The sequence below is a fragment of the Rhinolophus sinicus genome, linkage group LG11, assembly GCF_036562045.2.
Source record: "Rhinolophus sinicus isolate RSC01 linkage group LG11, ASM3656204v1, whole genome shotgun sequence".
In the NCBI taxonomy this organism is placed as follows: domain Eukaryota; kingdom Metazoa; phylum Chordata; class Mammalia; order Chiroptera; family Rhinolophidae; genus Rhinolophus; species Rhinolophus sinicus.
The window spans coordinates 6,776,135-6,795,228 of NC_133760.1; the positions used below are offsets into that span (position 1 = coordinate 6,776,135).

The 19,094-nt window shown below is 39.6% G+C and overlaps 1 protein-coding gene across 1 annotated transcript; it reads left to right on the forward strand.

Annotated features, from left to right (window-relative positions):
- The first annotated feature begins 858 nt into the window (after positions 1–858).
- SULT2A1 (sulfotransferase family 2A member 1) lies at positions 859–15,999 on the forward strand. Its single transcript, XM_019752572.2, has 6 exons — positions 859–1,068; positions 2,359–2,567; positions 4,569–4,695; positions 10,767–10,861; positions 12,249–12,429; positions 15,577–15,999. Exons 1-6 carry the CDS (start codon positions 933–935, stop codon positions 15,687–15,689), a joined length of 861 nt encoding a protein of 286 aa, XP_019608131.1. The 5' UTR covers positions 859–932; the 3' UTR covers positions 15,690–15,999.
- Positions 16,000–19,094: the final 3,095 nt, after the last annotated feature.

The following is a 19,094-nucleotide window of genomic DNA, read 5'->3' on the forward strand; positions in this document are numbered from 1 at the left end:
TTCATGACAATTTGAATAGTACTAGAGAATCATTTTGTAGAATATCCCTCAATTGGAGTTTATACAGTGTGTTCTTATTAATACATTGAGGCCTAGAGTTCATGTTTTAAATATGCCCACATAGAAAGGAGGAGGGAGGAGAATACATTTACAGCAGAGAAGTCTGACAAACATGATCTCAGCCAGGCGATCAAGGTCAACATCAACAGTGATATGTCATGTTGATAATAAGGACCCTTGAAATATTACGATGATAATGATATTTTACCTCTGTAATCTTCTCCCCTCCCAAAAGCCATAAACCCAGTCTAACCACGATAAAGAAAACATCTGAAAAACCCCAACAGAGGGACTTCTCCAAAATACCTGACCAGGACTCCTGAAAACTGTTGAGGTCATAAAAAACGAGGAAAGTCTGAGAAACTGTCATAGCCAAGAGGAGACATAATGTCGCAATGTGTGTGGTCTCCTGGATACGATCTGGAACAGAAAAATGACATTAGGTATATAGGGAAATCTGAATAAAGTAGGAACTATGGGAACTTGTTATACTATCTTCGCAATTTTTCTACACATCTAAAACTGTTCTAAAAAAAAAATCAAGCTTACGAAAAATATTTTTTAATTCACCCACATTTCTACATTGTTGGCTTGTTATTGAATTCCTGGTTCCCTCCCATGAATCCAAACTCAGATTACCCCAAAATGTTCTCTGAATGACTTCATGGTTGCTCAATACTATCAACCTTGTGATTGTCTGTTAGTTACAATATCTACTTCTCTTTATCAGCAGGCAAACTTTCCACAAACTGCAGGAGATTAATGATTGTTTTATCTTTACTATAAAAGCTTATCTCCTGACAGCTGCCACAGCCTGCAACAGTGACTACAGCTCAAATTCTAACACCAGCTCTAACAAAGAGCTCACCATAATGTCAGATGGGTTTGTGTGGTTTGAAGGGATACCTTTTCCTGTTGTGGATTTCACACCTGAACACATGAGAGAAGTGCAGGAGAATTTTGTGTTTAAGGATGAAGATGTCTTAATACTGTCTTTCCCCAAATCAGGTAAGGGAGCAGGATCAAATACGGAGAGACATTTCAGCTATGTCCCTTATCCATTCAGTAGACAAATGAAGTGCTTTCTATATGCCAGACAACGTGCAGTGCTTTGGGGACTAGAGCTGTGCCGTAATACCATGTACTTTCAGAGGAGAGGATTCAGCTAGGCAGTTACACAGTAAGATGAATGTTCAGAGGGGGTAGTTGAAGGTATTGGGGAACCTATAGGAGCGAATCCTAAGGCTGATTCAGGTGCTTGTATGGAGAAGTGGAGGACGATGACTAGTGAAATCTTTATAGAAGAAACAAAAATAGGAAAAAAAAAAAAAAACACGCAGGCAATTACGCAAGATGATGGATCTGTTAATTAGCTTGACTGTGGTAGTCACTGCGCAATGTATACATATATCAAATCTTCGCATCGTACGCCTTAAATATGTACAGTTTTGATTTGTTAGTTGTATCTCAATGAAACTGGGGGCGATGAACAAAACACAACCATCAGAGCCAAAGAAAAAAAAAAGTAGAAAAAATAGCATCTAAACTGAGATGAAAAGAATGAATGTGAAATTCTTTAGTGCAAAAGGAATATTTTCAGGTAAAGGTATGAACATGGACAATGGGCAGGAACTGGAAAAAGCCTGGAAAATTCAAGGGATTTTATGATGGGATGTGGATAATATTTCTGTGAGGGGAGGGGGAGTAAAGGGGCTGCAAATTGGGCAACGACTAAGGCTGAAGGCATTGGACGTGGTGTGGTAGTGAAAATCCAAGGATGATGGGAACGTCACAAGGGTTTAGGCAAATAGCCAAAAGGTGGAAGCGATCCAGATGTCCACTGACAGATGAATGGATAACCAAAATGTAGTCTACACATATAATGAAATATTATTCAGCCTTAAAAAGGAATGAAGTTCTGACACACGCTACCTCATGGATAAACTGTGAAGACGTCATGCTCAGTGAAATAAGCCACTTACAGAAGGACAAATACTGTATGATTCCACCTAAATGAGGTGTCTAGAATAACCAAACTCTAAAACAGAAAGTGGAGTGGTGGTTGCCAAGGCCTGGAAGGAGGGGAAAATGGAGAGTTGTTGTTTAATGAGTACAGAGTTTCAGTGTTGCAAAATGAAAAAGTTCTGGAGATTGATTGCATGACAATGTCAATACACGTAACGCTGCTGAACTGTACACTTGAAAATGGTTAAGAAGGTATATTTTATGTTATATTTTATCACAATATTTTAAAAAGTCAGATTGAAAAATGAGCGGCCATTTTCCTTCTTTATCCAGGAACGAACTGGTTGATTGAAATTATCTCCCTGATTTACTCCAAGGGAGATCCCAAGTGGGTCCAATCTGTCCCCATTTGGGAACGCTCACCCTGGTTGGAGACTATGTATGGATATAAATCCCTAAAGGATAAGGAAGGGACACGCTTCATCACCTCCCACGTCCCCATCCACCTCTTCCCCAAGTCTATCTTCAAGTCCAAGGCCAAGGTCAGTGCATGATGGTCAAGATATGTTTGATCAATGCTTTTCACACATTTGTGTGTCTAGGAATCACTTGGAGACCTGTTTGAGATGCCATCTCATTCAGCAGATCTGGGGTGGGGCCTGACATTCTGCATTTGGTGATGCCCCAGTCCACACTTGAGTACAAGGGTGTAGACCATTGCACAGGTTATACAACCCAGATGTACACCAGAGGTAATGCCAGCATCTTCGAAAACCATGTTTTAAACCCAAGCAGAAATTATAACTGTGTTACATACTAGATAACCCCCTTTTGTTGCTCTGAAAAATAATTAGCCAATCTTAATGAAATGAATGCCTCCTTCCACTGAGGTAGAAGCACCAGACATAAAGTTAGCTGTTTAGGAAGCAGCAAATTCGTAAATCTATGCCTGAATTCAGAGCGATTGCTCTGGCAGCATGGCTGGTTTTACTAACCACTATGTCTTTCTCTGTATAGTTGTCTATTGAGCTTAGCAGCCACATGAATCCCTCATGGGGCTGATAGATAATCACCAGAAGGGACCATGGATATCCAGGACCTAGCATGTCTCAGATCGTTTCTAGAAACACACTGTCCTGGAAGGTGCTGATTGGTTTGTGAAATTTTTTTTTTAATGTTTTTTTGCTTAAATTAGATTGTAAAGCTTGGAATAATATTCTCGTCTCTGGGAAATTTCACAAGGTGTCATGGCACATGAAGTGTTTTTTTTAACCCACCACTTCCCAAGCTTCGTTATAATACATGTATTTACATGTGTCTTCTTGGTGTTAAATCCTCGCATGGAAAAATTGAGGCCTAGAGAGAGGCGTGGCCGGGGATCACGTCACAAAAAAAAACAGTTGGTGCAGAATCCAGAATATAATTCAGATGTTCAAATGCCGAATGTTCTTTTTTTTTTTTTTTTCAGTTTCCGGTATATAAAACAATGTAATAGTAGTTAGACATTTCACCCCTCACAAAGTGATAACCACCCTTCCCCAATCTGTTGCCCCTCTGACATCGTATATATCTATTATAATTCCATTGACTCTATTCCCTATGCTGTACTCCACATCCTGTGACCATATATATATTAAATTATCGATGACATTCAATATTATTCAGCTTCAGCTTCAGGTGTACAGTGCAGTGGTCAGGCATCTACACCGTCCATGAAATGGTCTCCCTAATAAGACATGTGCCCATCTGACACCCTACAAAATCTTTACAACATTATTGATTATATTCCCCAAACTGTCTTTCATATCCCCGTGGCAATATTGTCATTACCAATTTATGCTGTTTAATCCCTTCCCCTTCTCACTCATCCCCACCTCCCTCCCATCAAATGCCAAGTGTTCTTACACATGTGTGTCTGTGTGTGTGCACTAATCCGGACTATTAGCTTGTCGAATCTTTACATATGTACATGACTGGGTAGCTACCTTCCAGATCCAGATTTAGAACATTTCCACTCCCCCAGAAAATACCCTCGTGGGCCTCCCCAGTCAATGCCCACCCAGCAGAGGTGACCATCGTGCTGCCTTCAAACTCTGTAGATTAGTTTGCTTGCTCTTAAACATCATCTGAATAGACCCATGCCATCCAAACGTCTGCTGCGTATCTATGAATATAGCACGATTTATTAATCCCTTCTCCTATTATTAACCTGTAAATGATAGAACATAAATATTATACCACTCACCTTTTAAAATCTTCTGGTTGCTTCCCATCGTGAGGAGACTATAATATTCCAGAGGGAAGGGACAATGCTTTCCTCTTCCATTGTTATATTCTTAGTATTACCCCCTATGACTGCCTCATAGGAACTTTAAAATATATACATTTGATTAATGAATACAATAACTAACTTATTAATTAAAAGAATTCATTCAAATTTAATAGGTATTTTTCTAGGAATTGGGTTTTTTCTCCATTTGTATGAAGGTCAGGAAGCATGGGAAGCTGTACTGTTTTTTCACGATCCCATTTTTCTCTTTAAGGTGATTTATCTCATCAGAAATCCCAGAGATATTCTCGTGTCTGGTTACTTTTTCTGGATTATTTCGTATTTTGTTAAGAAACCAGAGTCACTGGAACAATATTTTGAATGGTTCATCCAAGGAAATGGTGAGTGACTGGCACCTGTGGCAGCTGGGAATGTCAGAGTCCTTTCCCAGACTTCATCTGACGTCCAACCTGACATCGCTACATCTCACTAACCTGTGGGTGTAAGGTTCAATCTCCACTGGAACCCTAACTTTCTAATTCCACACACTGCCTTGCAGAGCAGCAGGATCCCAGCCAACCTTTCCGTTTGCCCCACCATAAACCATCCCAGCTGTGCTCGGCATGTCCAGGGCCTGACACAGAAAACTCGTATTCTTCTCATCTGCTCTCCCACTTTGTGGCTTTTGGAAAGTCAGAATTCCATTGGACTCTTGGACAACACAATCTTGACTTTCCACTATTACTTGCATGCGTCCTTCTAAGACTCCCTTTATCCTCTTGTCCTATCTGTCTCAAAAATGCATGCGTTACCCTAGGATCTCTATACTTTAAAAAAAATTTTAAATATTATTTTATATTAATTAGGTGTACAGCATAGTGGTCAGACATTTATATAATTTAAGAAGTGATCCCCTGACTAGTCTAGTACCCGCCTGGCACTGTACATAGTTATTACCATATCATTGACTATATTCCCTATGCTTTCCATCCCCGTGACTATTGTGTAGCTACCAATTTGTACTTCTTAATCCCTTCACCTTTTTCACCCTGTCCCCCAACCCCCTCTCCCATCTATTACCTCGATAAATCTATACTTGTAATTATGTAGAATTTCTAGGCTTTCTCAAATACTTGAAATTTCACAATTTTTCCCAAAACTATATGATGAGTCCCATATTTCAGCTGTGAGGTCTCCCTTACCTCAAACCTGTTTCTCTAAATCTATGGACACCTGTACTGCAGAGAAAACCATACATACCTCTAATTCAGTATGTTCAAAATTGAACATCTTGCCCCCCATAACCTAAACTGCCCCGTATCTATTTTATTAAATAAATAGAACCACCTCCTCATCCAAGTGCAAGCATGATTCTGACGTTTCACACGTGTTATCTTTTCCCCATCCCATTTCCCCAAGCCCCTCACCACTTTCCTTTATCTAAATCCCACATTTATTTAAAATAATTTTTTTCAGTTACAGTTGACATACAATATTATGATAGTTTCAAGGGTACAACATAGTGACAAGACATTTATACAACTTACAAAGTGTTCACCCGGTAAGTCTAGTACCCATCTGACACCAAACATAGCTATTACCGTATCATTGACTATGTTCCCTAGGCTGTGCTTTACATCTTTGTGACTGCTTTTATAACTGGAAATTTGCACGTCTGAGTCCCTTCCCCTTTTTCACCCATCCCCCCAACTGCCCTCCCGTCTGGCAGCCATCAAAATGTTCTCTGTGTCTATGAATTTGTTTGTTTTGTTTGTTCATTTCTTTTGTTTTTTAGATTCCACATGCAATTGAAATCATATAGTATTTGTCTTTCTCTGTCTGACTTATTTCATTTAGCATCATACCCTCTAGATCCAACCATGCTGTCGCAAATGGCAAAATTTCACTCTTTTTGTGGCCGAGTAATATTCATTCCATTGTTTATATGTACCACATCTTCTTTCCCCATTCGTCTATTGCTGGGAACTTAGGTTGCCTCCATATTTGGCTATTGTAAATAATGCTGCATTGACAACAGAGATGCATATGTCATTTCAATTAGTGTTTTGGGTTTCTTCAGATACATGAACCAGAAATGGAATTGCTGCATCCTTCTTTGTCATTTGTTACAGCTTTTTTTTTTTTTGGTTTGTTTGTTTGGTTTTTTTAAGGAGGGCGCAGCTCACAGTGGCCCATGCGGGGATTGAACCAGCAATCTTGCTTGATGTTATCACCACTACGCTCTAACCAACTGAGCTAATCGGCCACTCCATACAGCCTTTGTATTAAAGTCTATTTTGTCTGATATAAGTATTTCTATCCCAGCTTTTTTTTTTTTTTATTTGTGTGAAATATCTTTTTCCATCCCTTTACTTTCAGTCTGTGTCTTTCGATCTGAAGTGTAAATTCTACAACCTTGATTAATATCTTCATTCTGGTCTCTGTTAAAATGACTCTGCATTTAGGGAAGTCTTCCTTTTCCACACCATATAAAATACCACCCCTCCCCATTTCTCTAGTCTTATCTTTTTTTTCCCCTTAGTACTTATCACCAACGAGCATGTATTGTAATTGTTTGTTTATTCCGTGTGTTTCCCCACTAAAATGTAAGCTGTGTGAGCTGTTCATTGTTGACCCCAGGTCCTAATGTGGTGCTTGCCATGTAGTGATCAGCTAATACACCTTTGTTAATAAATACTTAGGGCAGGCCCGGTGGCTCAGGTGGTTGGAGCACCGATGGCTCAGGTGCCATGAGCAGCCAGAGCTCGGTGTGAGCTGCCCCGCCAGAGTACAGGGTAAGGGGGGAAAAATAGTAATAATGAATATTTATTTGCCTCCCCTCCCATTGGTGCTTTATCAACCAGAGCCACTGTTACTTCCCACCTAGATGAACGTAATACACTTGTTGGTGTCCTCGCCTGCATGTTCTTTGGCCCTTCCAGGCTATGCTGCAATCATCTGTAATATGTGCACAAGTACACATTCCCTGGATTGTTTGCCCTCAGTGTAAAGTTCAATCTTCAAAGCCTACAGTCACATTTCTTATTGAGCTGATCCTGGCTGAACTCGTCAGCCCTATCTCCTGCTTTACCTCAGTTTACTCTTTCAGAAAAAAAAAGGCAACAGTGAAAACCCTATGGTGGAAGCCCAGACGTGAAGAGAACAGCCCCCTCACCAATGCTATGTATTTGATCTTGCCAATTGGTATAGAAAGTAGACTGAACTGTGCGTCAGCTGTCAGGAAAGCCCAATCGATAGTGGTGGGTGATGAAGACATATCCTGGAAATCTCACGACTATCCCAAAATCTTGCTTATCTCCACCTTAAAACTCACACACCAGTCTCTCTTTCCAGTTGAGAACCAAAATCTTTATTTTTTTCAACTAATATCAATCTCCTGAGTTCTCTGCAGCCCTGCAGAAGGTTGATCCAAACCTGTTCCCCCATACAAATGAAGAAATCTTCAAAATTTAAGTCCCAGGGAACATTGTCCCTGCTCTGGACCCTGTGTCTTAGAGCAAAACTCTGAATCATACATGATGAAAAATCCTTAGGGGGCCCCCTGTTCTGAATACATTTCCTCCCGAGCGAAGTAAGGAGTCTATAGGACTTCTGGAGCTTGCACCTGTTTCATCACCCATGCTCTGGGAAACTTGAACCCTAGAATTCTCTATGCAGAAGACCCCAGGCACACTTTGATGGCCATGTCCCACCTCCCAAGGCAAATCACCCCAGCAGCATGAGCACTGCTGGGTTAGGTTTGGCCAGGGGGAGAATCAAAGGAATGAACTGTAATTGCTGTTTGCAAGCATCACTGAAGTCATTAGTTTTTCAGTCAGATGCTGCTGCCAACATTTTGTAAGTCCAAAGTTAGAAGTTAAATGAGGTGGTTCAAGTTTAGGGCTATTGGGAACAATGCTTCTCTGGTACATGTGTGCGTGACTTTCTTTCTGGCTTATAAACCTGAGTGTAGAACTGCTAAGGCATAGTAAATATGAATTTTCAATTTTAAAAGATAGTAAGCTGTTTTCCAAAGTGATTGCATCAATTTATATTCCCACAAATAGCATATGAGAGCACCTGTTACTCCATAGCCTCAGTAACACTTGTTAGTGTCAGTATTTTTATGATTATCATTATAGTAATTTTACAGAATAATTAGTGGAGAAATGGCATATTTTATTTAGTTTTTCTCTTCATTTATAGATATGTCTCTTTGTTTATCCCATCCCTTATCTAAAGCTTTTTAAATGCCTTACTTGGTCTTTTATGTTTTGTGGGGGGTTTTTTAATGAAAAGCTTACTACTGTTTTTAGCTGCATTTCATTTTTTCTTAGACTCATGGCATCTTTAAATTACATTTTCCAGTTGTTTGTGCCTGATTTGGAGGAATGTAACTGATTTTGAATGTTGATTAGGGAATCACCAATCTGAATGAACTCTCTTCTTAATTGTAATTGTTTCCCTATAGGTTCTCTTTGATTTTCTATGAAGTATAACCTTCAAGTTAATGACTATTGTCTTAATTTTTAATATGTGTATATTGTCTTTATTTTTTTCATCTCATTGGCCAGGAGTCTGGGACATTATTGAATAGAAGTGCACCCCATGGTATAAAATCTTTTCATGTGCTCTTATATTCAGATTGCTAATGTTTTGTTAAAGATTTTTGTGTCTGTATCCATCAGGGATATTGGTCTGTAGTTTTCTTCTTTTACAGTGTCCTTATCTGGCGTTGGTATCGGGGTTATGCTGGCCTCGTAAAATCATTTTGGGAGGGTTTCCACCTCTTCAATTTTTTTTGAAGTTTGGGAAGGATTGGTATAATTCTTCTTTTAATGTTTCGTAGATTTCCACAGGAAACCATGTGGTCCTGGGCTTTTCTTTGTTGGAAGATTTTTGATTACTGATTCAGTCTTCTTACTTGTTATTGGAATATTCAGATTTTCTATTTCTTCCTGATTCAGTCTTGGTAGGTTTTACATTTCTAGGAATGTATCCATTTCCTCCAGGTGTGTGATTGTTCATGGTAGCTTCTTATGATCCTTTGTATTTCTGTGGCATCTGTTGTAATATCTCCTCTTTCATTTATTTATTTAAGTCTGCTCTGTTTTTTCTTAATCTAGCTAAACATTTGTCAGTTTTGTTTATCTTTTTTTAAAAAATACCTCTTATTTTTGTTAATCTAGTCTAATGTTTTCTCCTTTCTCTCTCTTTTTTGGTCTGCTCTGGTCTTTGTTAGTTCCTCCCTTCTAACTTCGAGCTTTGTTTGTTCTCTTTCTAGTTCCTTGAGGTATAAAGTTGGGTTATTAATTTGAGATCTTCTTTTTCTTAATGTAGGCATTTGTCACTATAAACTTGCCTCTCAGAACTGCTTTTGCTGCATCCCACAAGTTTTGATATGTTGTGCTTCCTTTTTTTTTGTTCCAAGATTTTTTAAAAGTTCCCTTTTGATTTCTTCTTTGGCCCACTGGTTGTTGCTTTCTTCTGGATTTGCTTTATTTATTCATGAAGTATAACTTAAAATAGTTCTTTTATAACAAAAGTGGTAAATTCCCTTGGTATTTTGCCTGAAAACATCTTCATTTTATGCTCATTCTTGGATGATAATTTAACTGGATAGAATTCCTAGTTGATAATTTCCCACTATGCTTTGGAGTTAAGAAGGGCTTGGTCATGGTAGACAGATATTAAAAAGCATAAAATAGTTAAGATGTGGAAGATGGAGTGAGAATATTTACCTCCCATGAAGATAATATAAAATATAAGGTAAATCTGTTTTTAAGGAAACATGCCTGAGAATTTCCTGCATTGATGATATCTCAGTTTGAAGAACCTCACCTAGCCTCGAAAAGAATTATTACAAATAAATCTACACCTAGTTTCTAGGAAAACTATAGTAGAAAAAAGGGAAGAAAATCTTAAACCAGAAAAAAAAGCAGATAATTTCTAAAGGAACAATAATTACAATAGCAACAATGAAGGTAAGAAGACAGAAAAATATCTTCAAGGGATATGGGAGTGACCTATCAATGAAAAATTATAAATACTGAACAGGTTGGGGGCAGCAAGAATATCATTCCTCACCTGAAACTAATAAATAAATAAACAAATAAACAAATAAATAAATAATAAGCAAATATATATATATATTCCTTATATGTACCCAGTCCTTATATATAATTCCTTAAGCCACATGGCTGTCTGATAGGATCCCCTTAGAGACCCTTGAGAACTGGGTACAGAACCTGCTGTAAATAAACTAGGCTCATTACAAGGTAAATGCATGATGTTGGATAATAATTTTCAATCTCTACTCTCATTCATTCAGCAAAGAGTTATGACAGTTCTAAGTGTGCCAGACATTGTGCTAGCAATTGTGCCCACAAGAGTGAACATAATAGATGGGTTCCTGCTTTCACAGAGTTTGTAATCCACCCACTCTTTCTGCCCTCCACCCCCACCCATGCAGTGGCATTCGGATCGTGGTTTGACCACATTCGTGGCTGGACGTCCATGAAAGGGAAGGAGAACTTCCTGATACTGAGTTATGAAGAGCTAAAACAGGTAACTCTTGTTCTTATGGTTAGCACTCACCCTCTCACCATCTTCACCCCTCTAACTTCCCTCCATTCCTCTGAGTCTCTATTCCACCTTCTCAAAGTTTAGCCTTGTGAGGGGGCATTAGGTGTGAAAACAGCAACTTGATCGTCACTGTCCTGCTTCTGGTTGGCTCCCAAGCTCCATGCTTTTTTTTTTTTTTTTTTCCCTCCATGTGTTCTTCTTTCTCTCATTTTACAACATCTTAAGAGCTTTTTCATGCACTGAGACAGGGCACAATGGCTATACTCACATTGGCAACTGATTCTAAAATTTCTAGGGATAGGACACACGATGCTGGTGATAACCTCGTGGTAGGAGGGGACTGAGGAAGAAGATGGGACCGACTCATTGATTAACAAGAGGAAAATGAAGTTGTGAAATCAATCTGCGTAATTATTCTGACAGGCCAAGGACTGGACTGACCAGGGATGGACAGGAAAAGTTGTCAGGAGATACTCAAAACCATTAAGGGCAATTAAGCTATTGAAAGAAGGACTTTACCTATTAGTGGTGTCTTGGAGAAAAGAGAAAAGAACATAAACAGGTTTTTGCTTCTATGTCAGAAATATTACTTCCTATGATCTTCCTCTGGCTACTTTGGTCCAATCCTCTGTGGCTCCACATGAATTTCATTTTGCAACGTGTTTAGCTGCATCAGGTACATGTTCCCATACTTTGCTATAATTATGCTTCCAAGCCACAAAATGGATTTATTGTAGTAATTTCTACAGGCGTGTGTTTTCTTGTTAGATTATGGAATAAAGAAAAATTTTAAAGCATGGTGCCTATAAAAGGAAGATTTTACAGTTCAAAGCAAAGTGTTTCTGGTTATAAAATCCATTTCCTTATAATAATCTCCCAGGGTCATGCGCCAACTACTAACTACTGAGATAATATATATAAAAAGATATTGTAAAACTCAACGTGTGATTCAAATGTTAGTTATGAAAAACAGTATTACTATTGGATGGCACAACCAGGATTTGAAATAAATCCCTTAAATCTTTGTCACGTTCTCCCTGAACCTCTCCTTGCTTAATCCTCATCATAACTGCCCAAAAAAGCCTTCTAAAAAGTCTCTTTAGAAAATAGTATTCTACTATTAAGGTGTCCTGAATTCAGCCACACTGGGAAATCTATGTTGGTCCTTGCGTCTTTGACATACTCGTATTTGTGCTCTTTCTTCTTTACTTTCTTCCCTTTCTTCCTCCTAGTTACGTCCAGCTCAACGCGCCTCGTTTCAGCACTGTTTCTTTCTCTCCCCGCTCCGCCTTCTCCTCATTTTGCCATTTCCCCCTCCTTTTCTATATATTTTCTTTCATACCTTCTTCCTTGCTTTTTCTTCTTCTAGGATCCAAGAAGTGCTGTACAGAAGCTCTGCCAATTCCTGGGCAAGAAATTAGAACCAGAAGAACTGAACTCAGTCCTCAAGAACAGCTCCTTCCAGGTCATGAAAGAAAACAAGATGTCCAATTATACCCTATTGCGTGGTTGGCTTTTAGATCAAAATAATGGATCATTTTTGAGAAAAGGTAAAAGAAAATGATCCAGCTCCAGAATGTATAGAACATGAGGGCATTCTTGTGCTTACCTCTCGCAGTTGGCCTCTCGCAGTTGGAACCAGGGAGTGTTTGAACTTATCACCTTCGTTATCAACTTCCTCTTCACCCCTTTGAGAACTTCTGACATGCCCTTCAGAGAGCCGATTTTCATAGCACTGATGTGGGCTGCAGGCACTAGGAGAAACTAGATTAGACCTGGAACGGTCATCTGACTTAATACAAGGTCATTCAGATTCTCTCTCCTCCAAATTTGGCACAGGGGACCCCTGCTCTATAAGCAGTAACCAGGTGAATTCACTACCCCTGCCAACCTGCCAGCTGTGATTTACCTGGGAAGTGAGGACAGGAGTGGGGGTGGTCATGTTGGTGCTATCCCACTGGTGATTTAGCATCAACAACTATCCTGAACAAAGAAATATATAAACAACGACTCAAAAGGGAAAGAGGGGAGACTTTTCACTTAGCTGAGAAACTGTCTTGCTATCAGACATTGTAAGGGCCCCGTGGTGAACGCGTAATCATGTCCATGTCCTTGGGCTCAAGATGAATGAAGAATGGGATGCGTGCAATAGCAGGAGTGCATTTCCCAGAGCCCTATAGTTCAAGTATATCCAGAGTGGAAGAAAGACTCACGGAAGAAAGGAATTAAATAATTCAAAAGACCTTGAGTGAGGGCTGCCACCCAGCGCAGAGGGGCTGGGGGCCACCACCCCAATGGTCCAGGAGGTCAGAGCATCAAGACAAAGAGGTTAATTCTCGATCCTTTAAACCTAGGTGGGTTACTAGACTTATCATGATCACCTAGTGAGGTATCTAAAAGTCAAATCATTGTGTTGTGTACCTGAAATATAATATATGCCAACCATACTTTAATATAAAACATTTTAATCTAATGGAATTTGCCCTGCTAGGTTTTGAATTTGCTTGGGACCCATGATCGCTTTCTTTCTGATTTCTTCCTTTTGGAGTGAGAGTATCTGTCCTATGCCCTTCATACCATTGTATTTTGGAAACAGATCACTTGCTTGGTTTCACAGGCTTGCCTGCACAGAAACATTCTCTCACCTGATGTTTAATAGGGGGCAGCCTGAATTTACAGAGATTCTGGTACCTCAAGACCTCACCCTGGCTTACTAAAAGTCAGGTGTGTTGTACACCTGAAACGAATAGAAAATAATATTGAATGTCAACTATAATTCTAAAAAAAAATAGTCATGGGGATATATAGTACAGCATAGGGAATATAGTCAATAACAATCTAATAGCTATGTACAGTGTCACATAGGTAATAGACTTTTTGGGGTTATTACTTTGTGAGGTATATAAATGTCTGATCACCCTGTTGTTTTAATTTTCCATTGTTTGTCTATCCCACATTTCCTTTATCCACTCATCTGACAAACAATTCCCAGGGTAGATCCTATGTTAGGCCAAATAATAATTGTTATTATTATTATAATTATATATATAAATATATATTATATAATAATAACTAATAAAAATAAGTAAATAATAAATAAAAGTCAGGTGTGTTATGGAGGATACATGAGCATAAGAAATAAATTACGGGGAGGGGGTGGTAGATGAGGGTAAAAGGGATCAAATATATGGTGATGGAAGGAGAACTGACTCTGGGTGGTGAACACACAGTGGGATTTATAGATGATGTAATACAGAATTGTACACCTGAAATCTATGTAATTTTACTAACAATTGTCACCCCAATAAACTTTAATAAAAAAAGAAATTAATTATGAAAATTGTTCTAATAATGAAGATAATGATGAGCATGAGAGTAACATGGGTGTTTATAGGGCACCAATTATTTATTAGACATTCTGTTACATTATTTCTATGCATGTAAGTTAAGCATATACATTTATATGTAATTATGTATTATTCAGTTATATATTAATTTATGTATTGATTTAGTTAGTATAATACTTAAGTATTAATTTATATGATATATAAAATAATAACATAACTGTATAATTCAGAACACGGTTTCTGGTATCAGCATCTTTGGCTTCAAAGCTGCATCTATCACTTTCTAACTGTAATTTCTCCAGTCGCTTTTTCCTCGTCTGTAAAATGGAGACAATGATAGCACGTCCCTCATTCTTTTAGTCATTTCAATAGACATTTGAGTACATACTATGCATCTATGACTCTGAAACACGAAGTCTTTGGCAATTTAAAAGGAAAACTTTGTGACTTTCTAAAACATATATTGGAGATACATGCCATACAGACACACGCACACACAAAGGACAAGACATAGCATATCATACGTGATAAGTAAAGTTCAGCAAGGATGGAGATTTACAGTTCTAAATTAGCTGGTGGGTGGGAGAGAACCTCACTGAAACGACTGCATTGGAATAAAGGCTTGAAAGAGGCCAATGAACAAGATGGATATACCTGAGAGAACAGCACTCCAGCAAGAAGGGATGTGAAGTGAAAATAGTCTGAGATGCATGTTTGAGGCAGAATCAGAAGACTCAATGAAATGAAGCTGAGTGAACAAATGCATGGTCATAGGAGATGGGATCAGAGAAATGACAGGGGACCAAATGACTTGGAGCCGTGTAGAAGCCATAAGAACTTTCACGAAGGAAACCAGAAGTCCTTGGAGAATTTGAGCAGGAAGTGACATGATCTGGCTTAGTTTCTTAAGGAATCAAGATGGCTGACATGCTCAGAATAACTTACAGTGGAGAAAGGTATAAAAAAAAAACCAAAAAAAAAAAAACCAGAGAGACTAATTAGAAGTCTAATACAATAATCTAGGTGAAAAACGATGTTGACTTGGGCCAAGGTGATAGAGACAGATGTGGTAAGATGTGGACAGATTCTGGATGTAACAGAACATAGAGCTGCATTATTGCTAATAGATTGTATCCACAATGGGTTGAGAGAGAAGAGAATATAGGAAATCATTTCCAGGCAGATGGAAGTGTAAATGGGTATCAAGGCTCACCGATGAGCCATTGGTCGTCCTGCTATATTAGCTACAATTTCCAGTCAAGTGGACAGAAGGAACAGATCCAGGAGATGTGTTGGGGTCTTGTAACCTACCTCTAGATCTGATGTGTGTCTCTATTTTATGTTTATCAGGCATTTCTGGAGACTGGAAAAATTACTTCACGGTGGCCCAAGCTGAAGTCTTTGATAAAATATTCCAGGAGAAGACGGCAGATCTTCCTCAAGAGCTGTTCCCATGGGAATAATGTTCAAAAACATCTAGGTCTCAGAGACAAATATTTGTTCTCCTGTCTGTGTTTGTGTAAATGATGGGTGATAATTGTATAAAACCTGTTATTTCATTTTGGAGCCTCGAATTATCAAATCTTTGCATCTTTGATGACTTGATTTTTGAAAATTACCAGGGCACCCCTAATTCACTTCATGGCATTCCAAATTTTAAAAAATATTTGTAACATTTCATACGTACAGAATGATACAGAAACAATATAAATATTACCCAAGGCTATGTCAAATTTCTTTTTTACAAAAATGAGAAATAAAAGTACAAAAGCAGTTAAGGTTCCTTTTCTTTCCATTGCTTGTATCTTCACAATATGATTATTCTGACCTTGCAGTACATAATTTCCAACCTAGCATTATTCCCTTACTATGTGGTGTTTGACTATACTCATAAACAATATATGGTATTTATGGAGGCTTTTAAAACTTAGATAAATGGCGTACTGTATAATGCACTCATCAACTAACACATCCACTCATGTATTTTATATGCGGGTTTCATCCATCTTGATTATATAGCTAGTTCAGTATTTAGTATTGAAGCTCATACCATATTTTAGCTACCCATTCCCCTGTGGATGAATCTGGATTTCTTCCTTACTAGTTTTTCCCTAAAACATTGCTTTGGTCTAACATATGATCTACCCTGGAAAATGTTTGACAGATGAGTGGATAAAGGAAATGTGGTATTTACAAACAATGGAAAATTACTGAGCCTTAAAGAAGGAAATTCTGCCATTAGCAACAACCTGGATGAACCTGGAGGATATTATGCTACGTGAAATAAGCCAGATCAAAGGAAAAATAGTGCATGGTTTCACTTATATGAGGATTCTAAAACAGTCAAACTCTTTAAAAGAGAGTAGAATGGTTATTGCCAAGGGCTGGGGGGAAGGGGAAATGGGGAGTTGCCTGCCATTCAGTGGGAACAAAGTTCCTGTTACACAAGATGAGTAAGTTCTGGAGACCAGCTGTACAATATTGTACCCATAGTTAATAATACTGTGTTGTGTATTTCAAATTTAATATGGTAGATATTGTGTTAAGTGATTGTGCTTATGTACAGTATTTCATTGCGTGATTGTACCAAAATTTGTTTTACCTATTACATCGTTGATGGGCACTTGGGAATTTTCTAGCTTGGACTTACAATCCTAACGCACCTTTGAATGTGTCTTTTCATATGTCTCTTGGTGAACGTTTCTGTTGGACATATGGCCAGGACTGGAACTGCCGGATCATAAGATGTGTGTGCATTAAGCTTTAGTAGATGAACTCTTTTCCTATGGGGGAAGTTCCAGGTTAAATTTCCACCAGCCATGGTTCCAAATTCTTGCCAAATTAAAATTTTCTGTTTGGTTTTAGCTTGAAATTATACTAATGGAAACAAATATAATGTTACCTCTGTGTCTTTTTTCCTGCTTTTCTCTTACTTGAATAAGGAGCCTCTCTCCCACCCTACCCACGGTACCCAACTCTGGAGCGGTGGTGTATTAATGCCCCCTGGTGACCATGAGGCATCATAACAGGTATATGGACGCTCTGTCTCTCCCAGTCCTGTGGGTACCCCTGAAGGAACCACATCTTTGATCTAACACAACTGTGTCTCTAGGCACGTCATTTACTGTAACAACAATTTTAAAACAACTCTAGTTTAGGCTTGTTTCCTCCTGGGTATTTTAATCGGAGGAATTTCAAGTAAAGAGACAAATAAGATGGTTTTAATTTTTTCTACAAGCAAAATTACTGGCAGATACTGTATTCATTTACTATAAAAAATGACAATCAGTAAAAATCTTTCTTTTTATGGCACTTGATTTTTTTAAAGATTGATTTCTGCAAAAGGGACACTCGGATGTGTAGCAATTCTTAATTTCCCTTTCGTAAAATAAAGTCTTGGTATGGTCTTAATGACAGCAATTTATCAACTCTGAGTCCATCTACTTGTCAGCAGAGATTTGTCTGAGGGCAGTTCTCAGCTTTACACATTGGAATCCCCCTGGGAGCTTTAAAAGATACTGGGGCCCGGGTCCCACCCCCAGAGATGCTCTTTAACTGGCCTGGGGTATAAGAATGCTAAAACTCCTATGTGGCAATATTTGAGGACCATGATTTAGAGCAGTGGTTCTCAAAGTGCGGTCCTTGGACCAGCAGTGTCAGCATCACTTGGGCACTGACATATGTGCAGTCGCACGCCCCACCCAGATGTCCTGAATCTGAAACCAGGGATCTGGGGCAAAGCAGGTGTCTAACCGAGAGGACCCCTGAGATGCACATCCTACAGGGACCTGACAGGCCCTGGCCGACTTGGACTCTGGGGGAGCCAGGTAACTTGTCTGGTTGGGTGGAGGGCTCCCATGAACAGACACCATGTTAAGACAAGTGTGGTGTCACATGCCCCGTCTTCCCTCTAGCCAGGCCAAGGAGCCAGCACACCTGGATCTCAGGTGGTAATTCTGTCCGACTCAAACAGTGCTCCTTTCTCTGCACCACTCAGACTCCATTTGTCGCTGATAGAATATGGGTTTCTATTCTCCAATTCCCATCTTTTCATCCCAGAAACAGAGCTCCATAGAAACTGATCATCTGGGGCAGCTGGATGGCTCAGTTGGTTAGAGCGCGAGCTCTTAACAACAAGGCTGCCGGTTCAATTCCCGCATAGGATGGTGGGCTACGCCCCTCACAACTAGATTGAAAACGGTGACTGACTGGACTTGGAGCTGAGCTGCGCCCTCCACAGCTAGATTGAAGGACAACTACTTGATTTAGAGCTGATGGGTCATGGAAAAAAACAAACTGTTCCTCAATTTAAAAAAAAAAGAAAGGAAGAAACTGGTCATCTACTTGCCTCTTACTCCAGCTTCCTGAACTATGGTTGGGGTCTGTGTATCTTTTCCACACTTGTGGGGACAGAGCCCCAGAGAGTAGTTTACAGGCTCTCGGCCTCACTTGAAGGAGTACTGGCTCGGGTGGTGAATGACCATCAGCTGTGGCTGATTGGCCGTCGGCTGTGGCCGGTTAGCCAATTGGCCGCTGGTATAACTGCTGCGACTACGGAGGACTGCCGAGGATTGCTGAGGAGCCGAGCCGAGCAGAGCCGAGCAGAGCCGAGCAGAGCCGAGCAGAGCCGAGCAGAGCCGAAGAGAGTGGAAGAGGAGAGCCGAGAGAGAGAGGAACAGAGGAGAGAGTGGAGAAGAGTCGTCAGTCGGTCAGTTGGCGGAAAAGCGGACGGCAGGTCGGCGTCCGGTGAGCCCAGCCTCCAGTGAGACCGTGGTGGTATGGCTCCCCTACCTATGGCTCTGTGGGTGTTCCTTGTTGGCCTCACCGTATCCTGCGTTCTTATGTGGGGAGCGGGAGCAGAGACCCCG

What these genes read in the sequence shown, in the direction of transcription:
- SULT2A1 (XM_019752572.2), top strand. Translation starts at nt 933, where the DNA reads ATGTCAGATGGGTTTGTGTGGTTTGAAGGGATACCTTTTCCTGTTGTG. An exon ending in GTTATGAAGAGCTAAAACAG is followed by an intron (nt 10,862 to 12,248) that starts GTAACTCTTGTT and finishes TTCTTCTTCTAG; the next exon opens with GATCCAAGAAGTGCTGTACA. An exon ending in TGGATCATTTTTGAGAAAAG is followed by an intron (nt 12,430 to 15,576) that starts GTAAAAGAAAAT and finishes TATGTTTATCAG; the next exon opens with GCATTTCTGGAGACTGGAAA.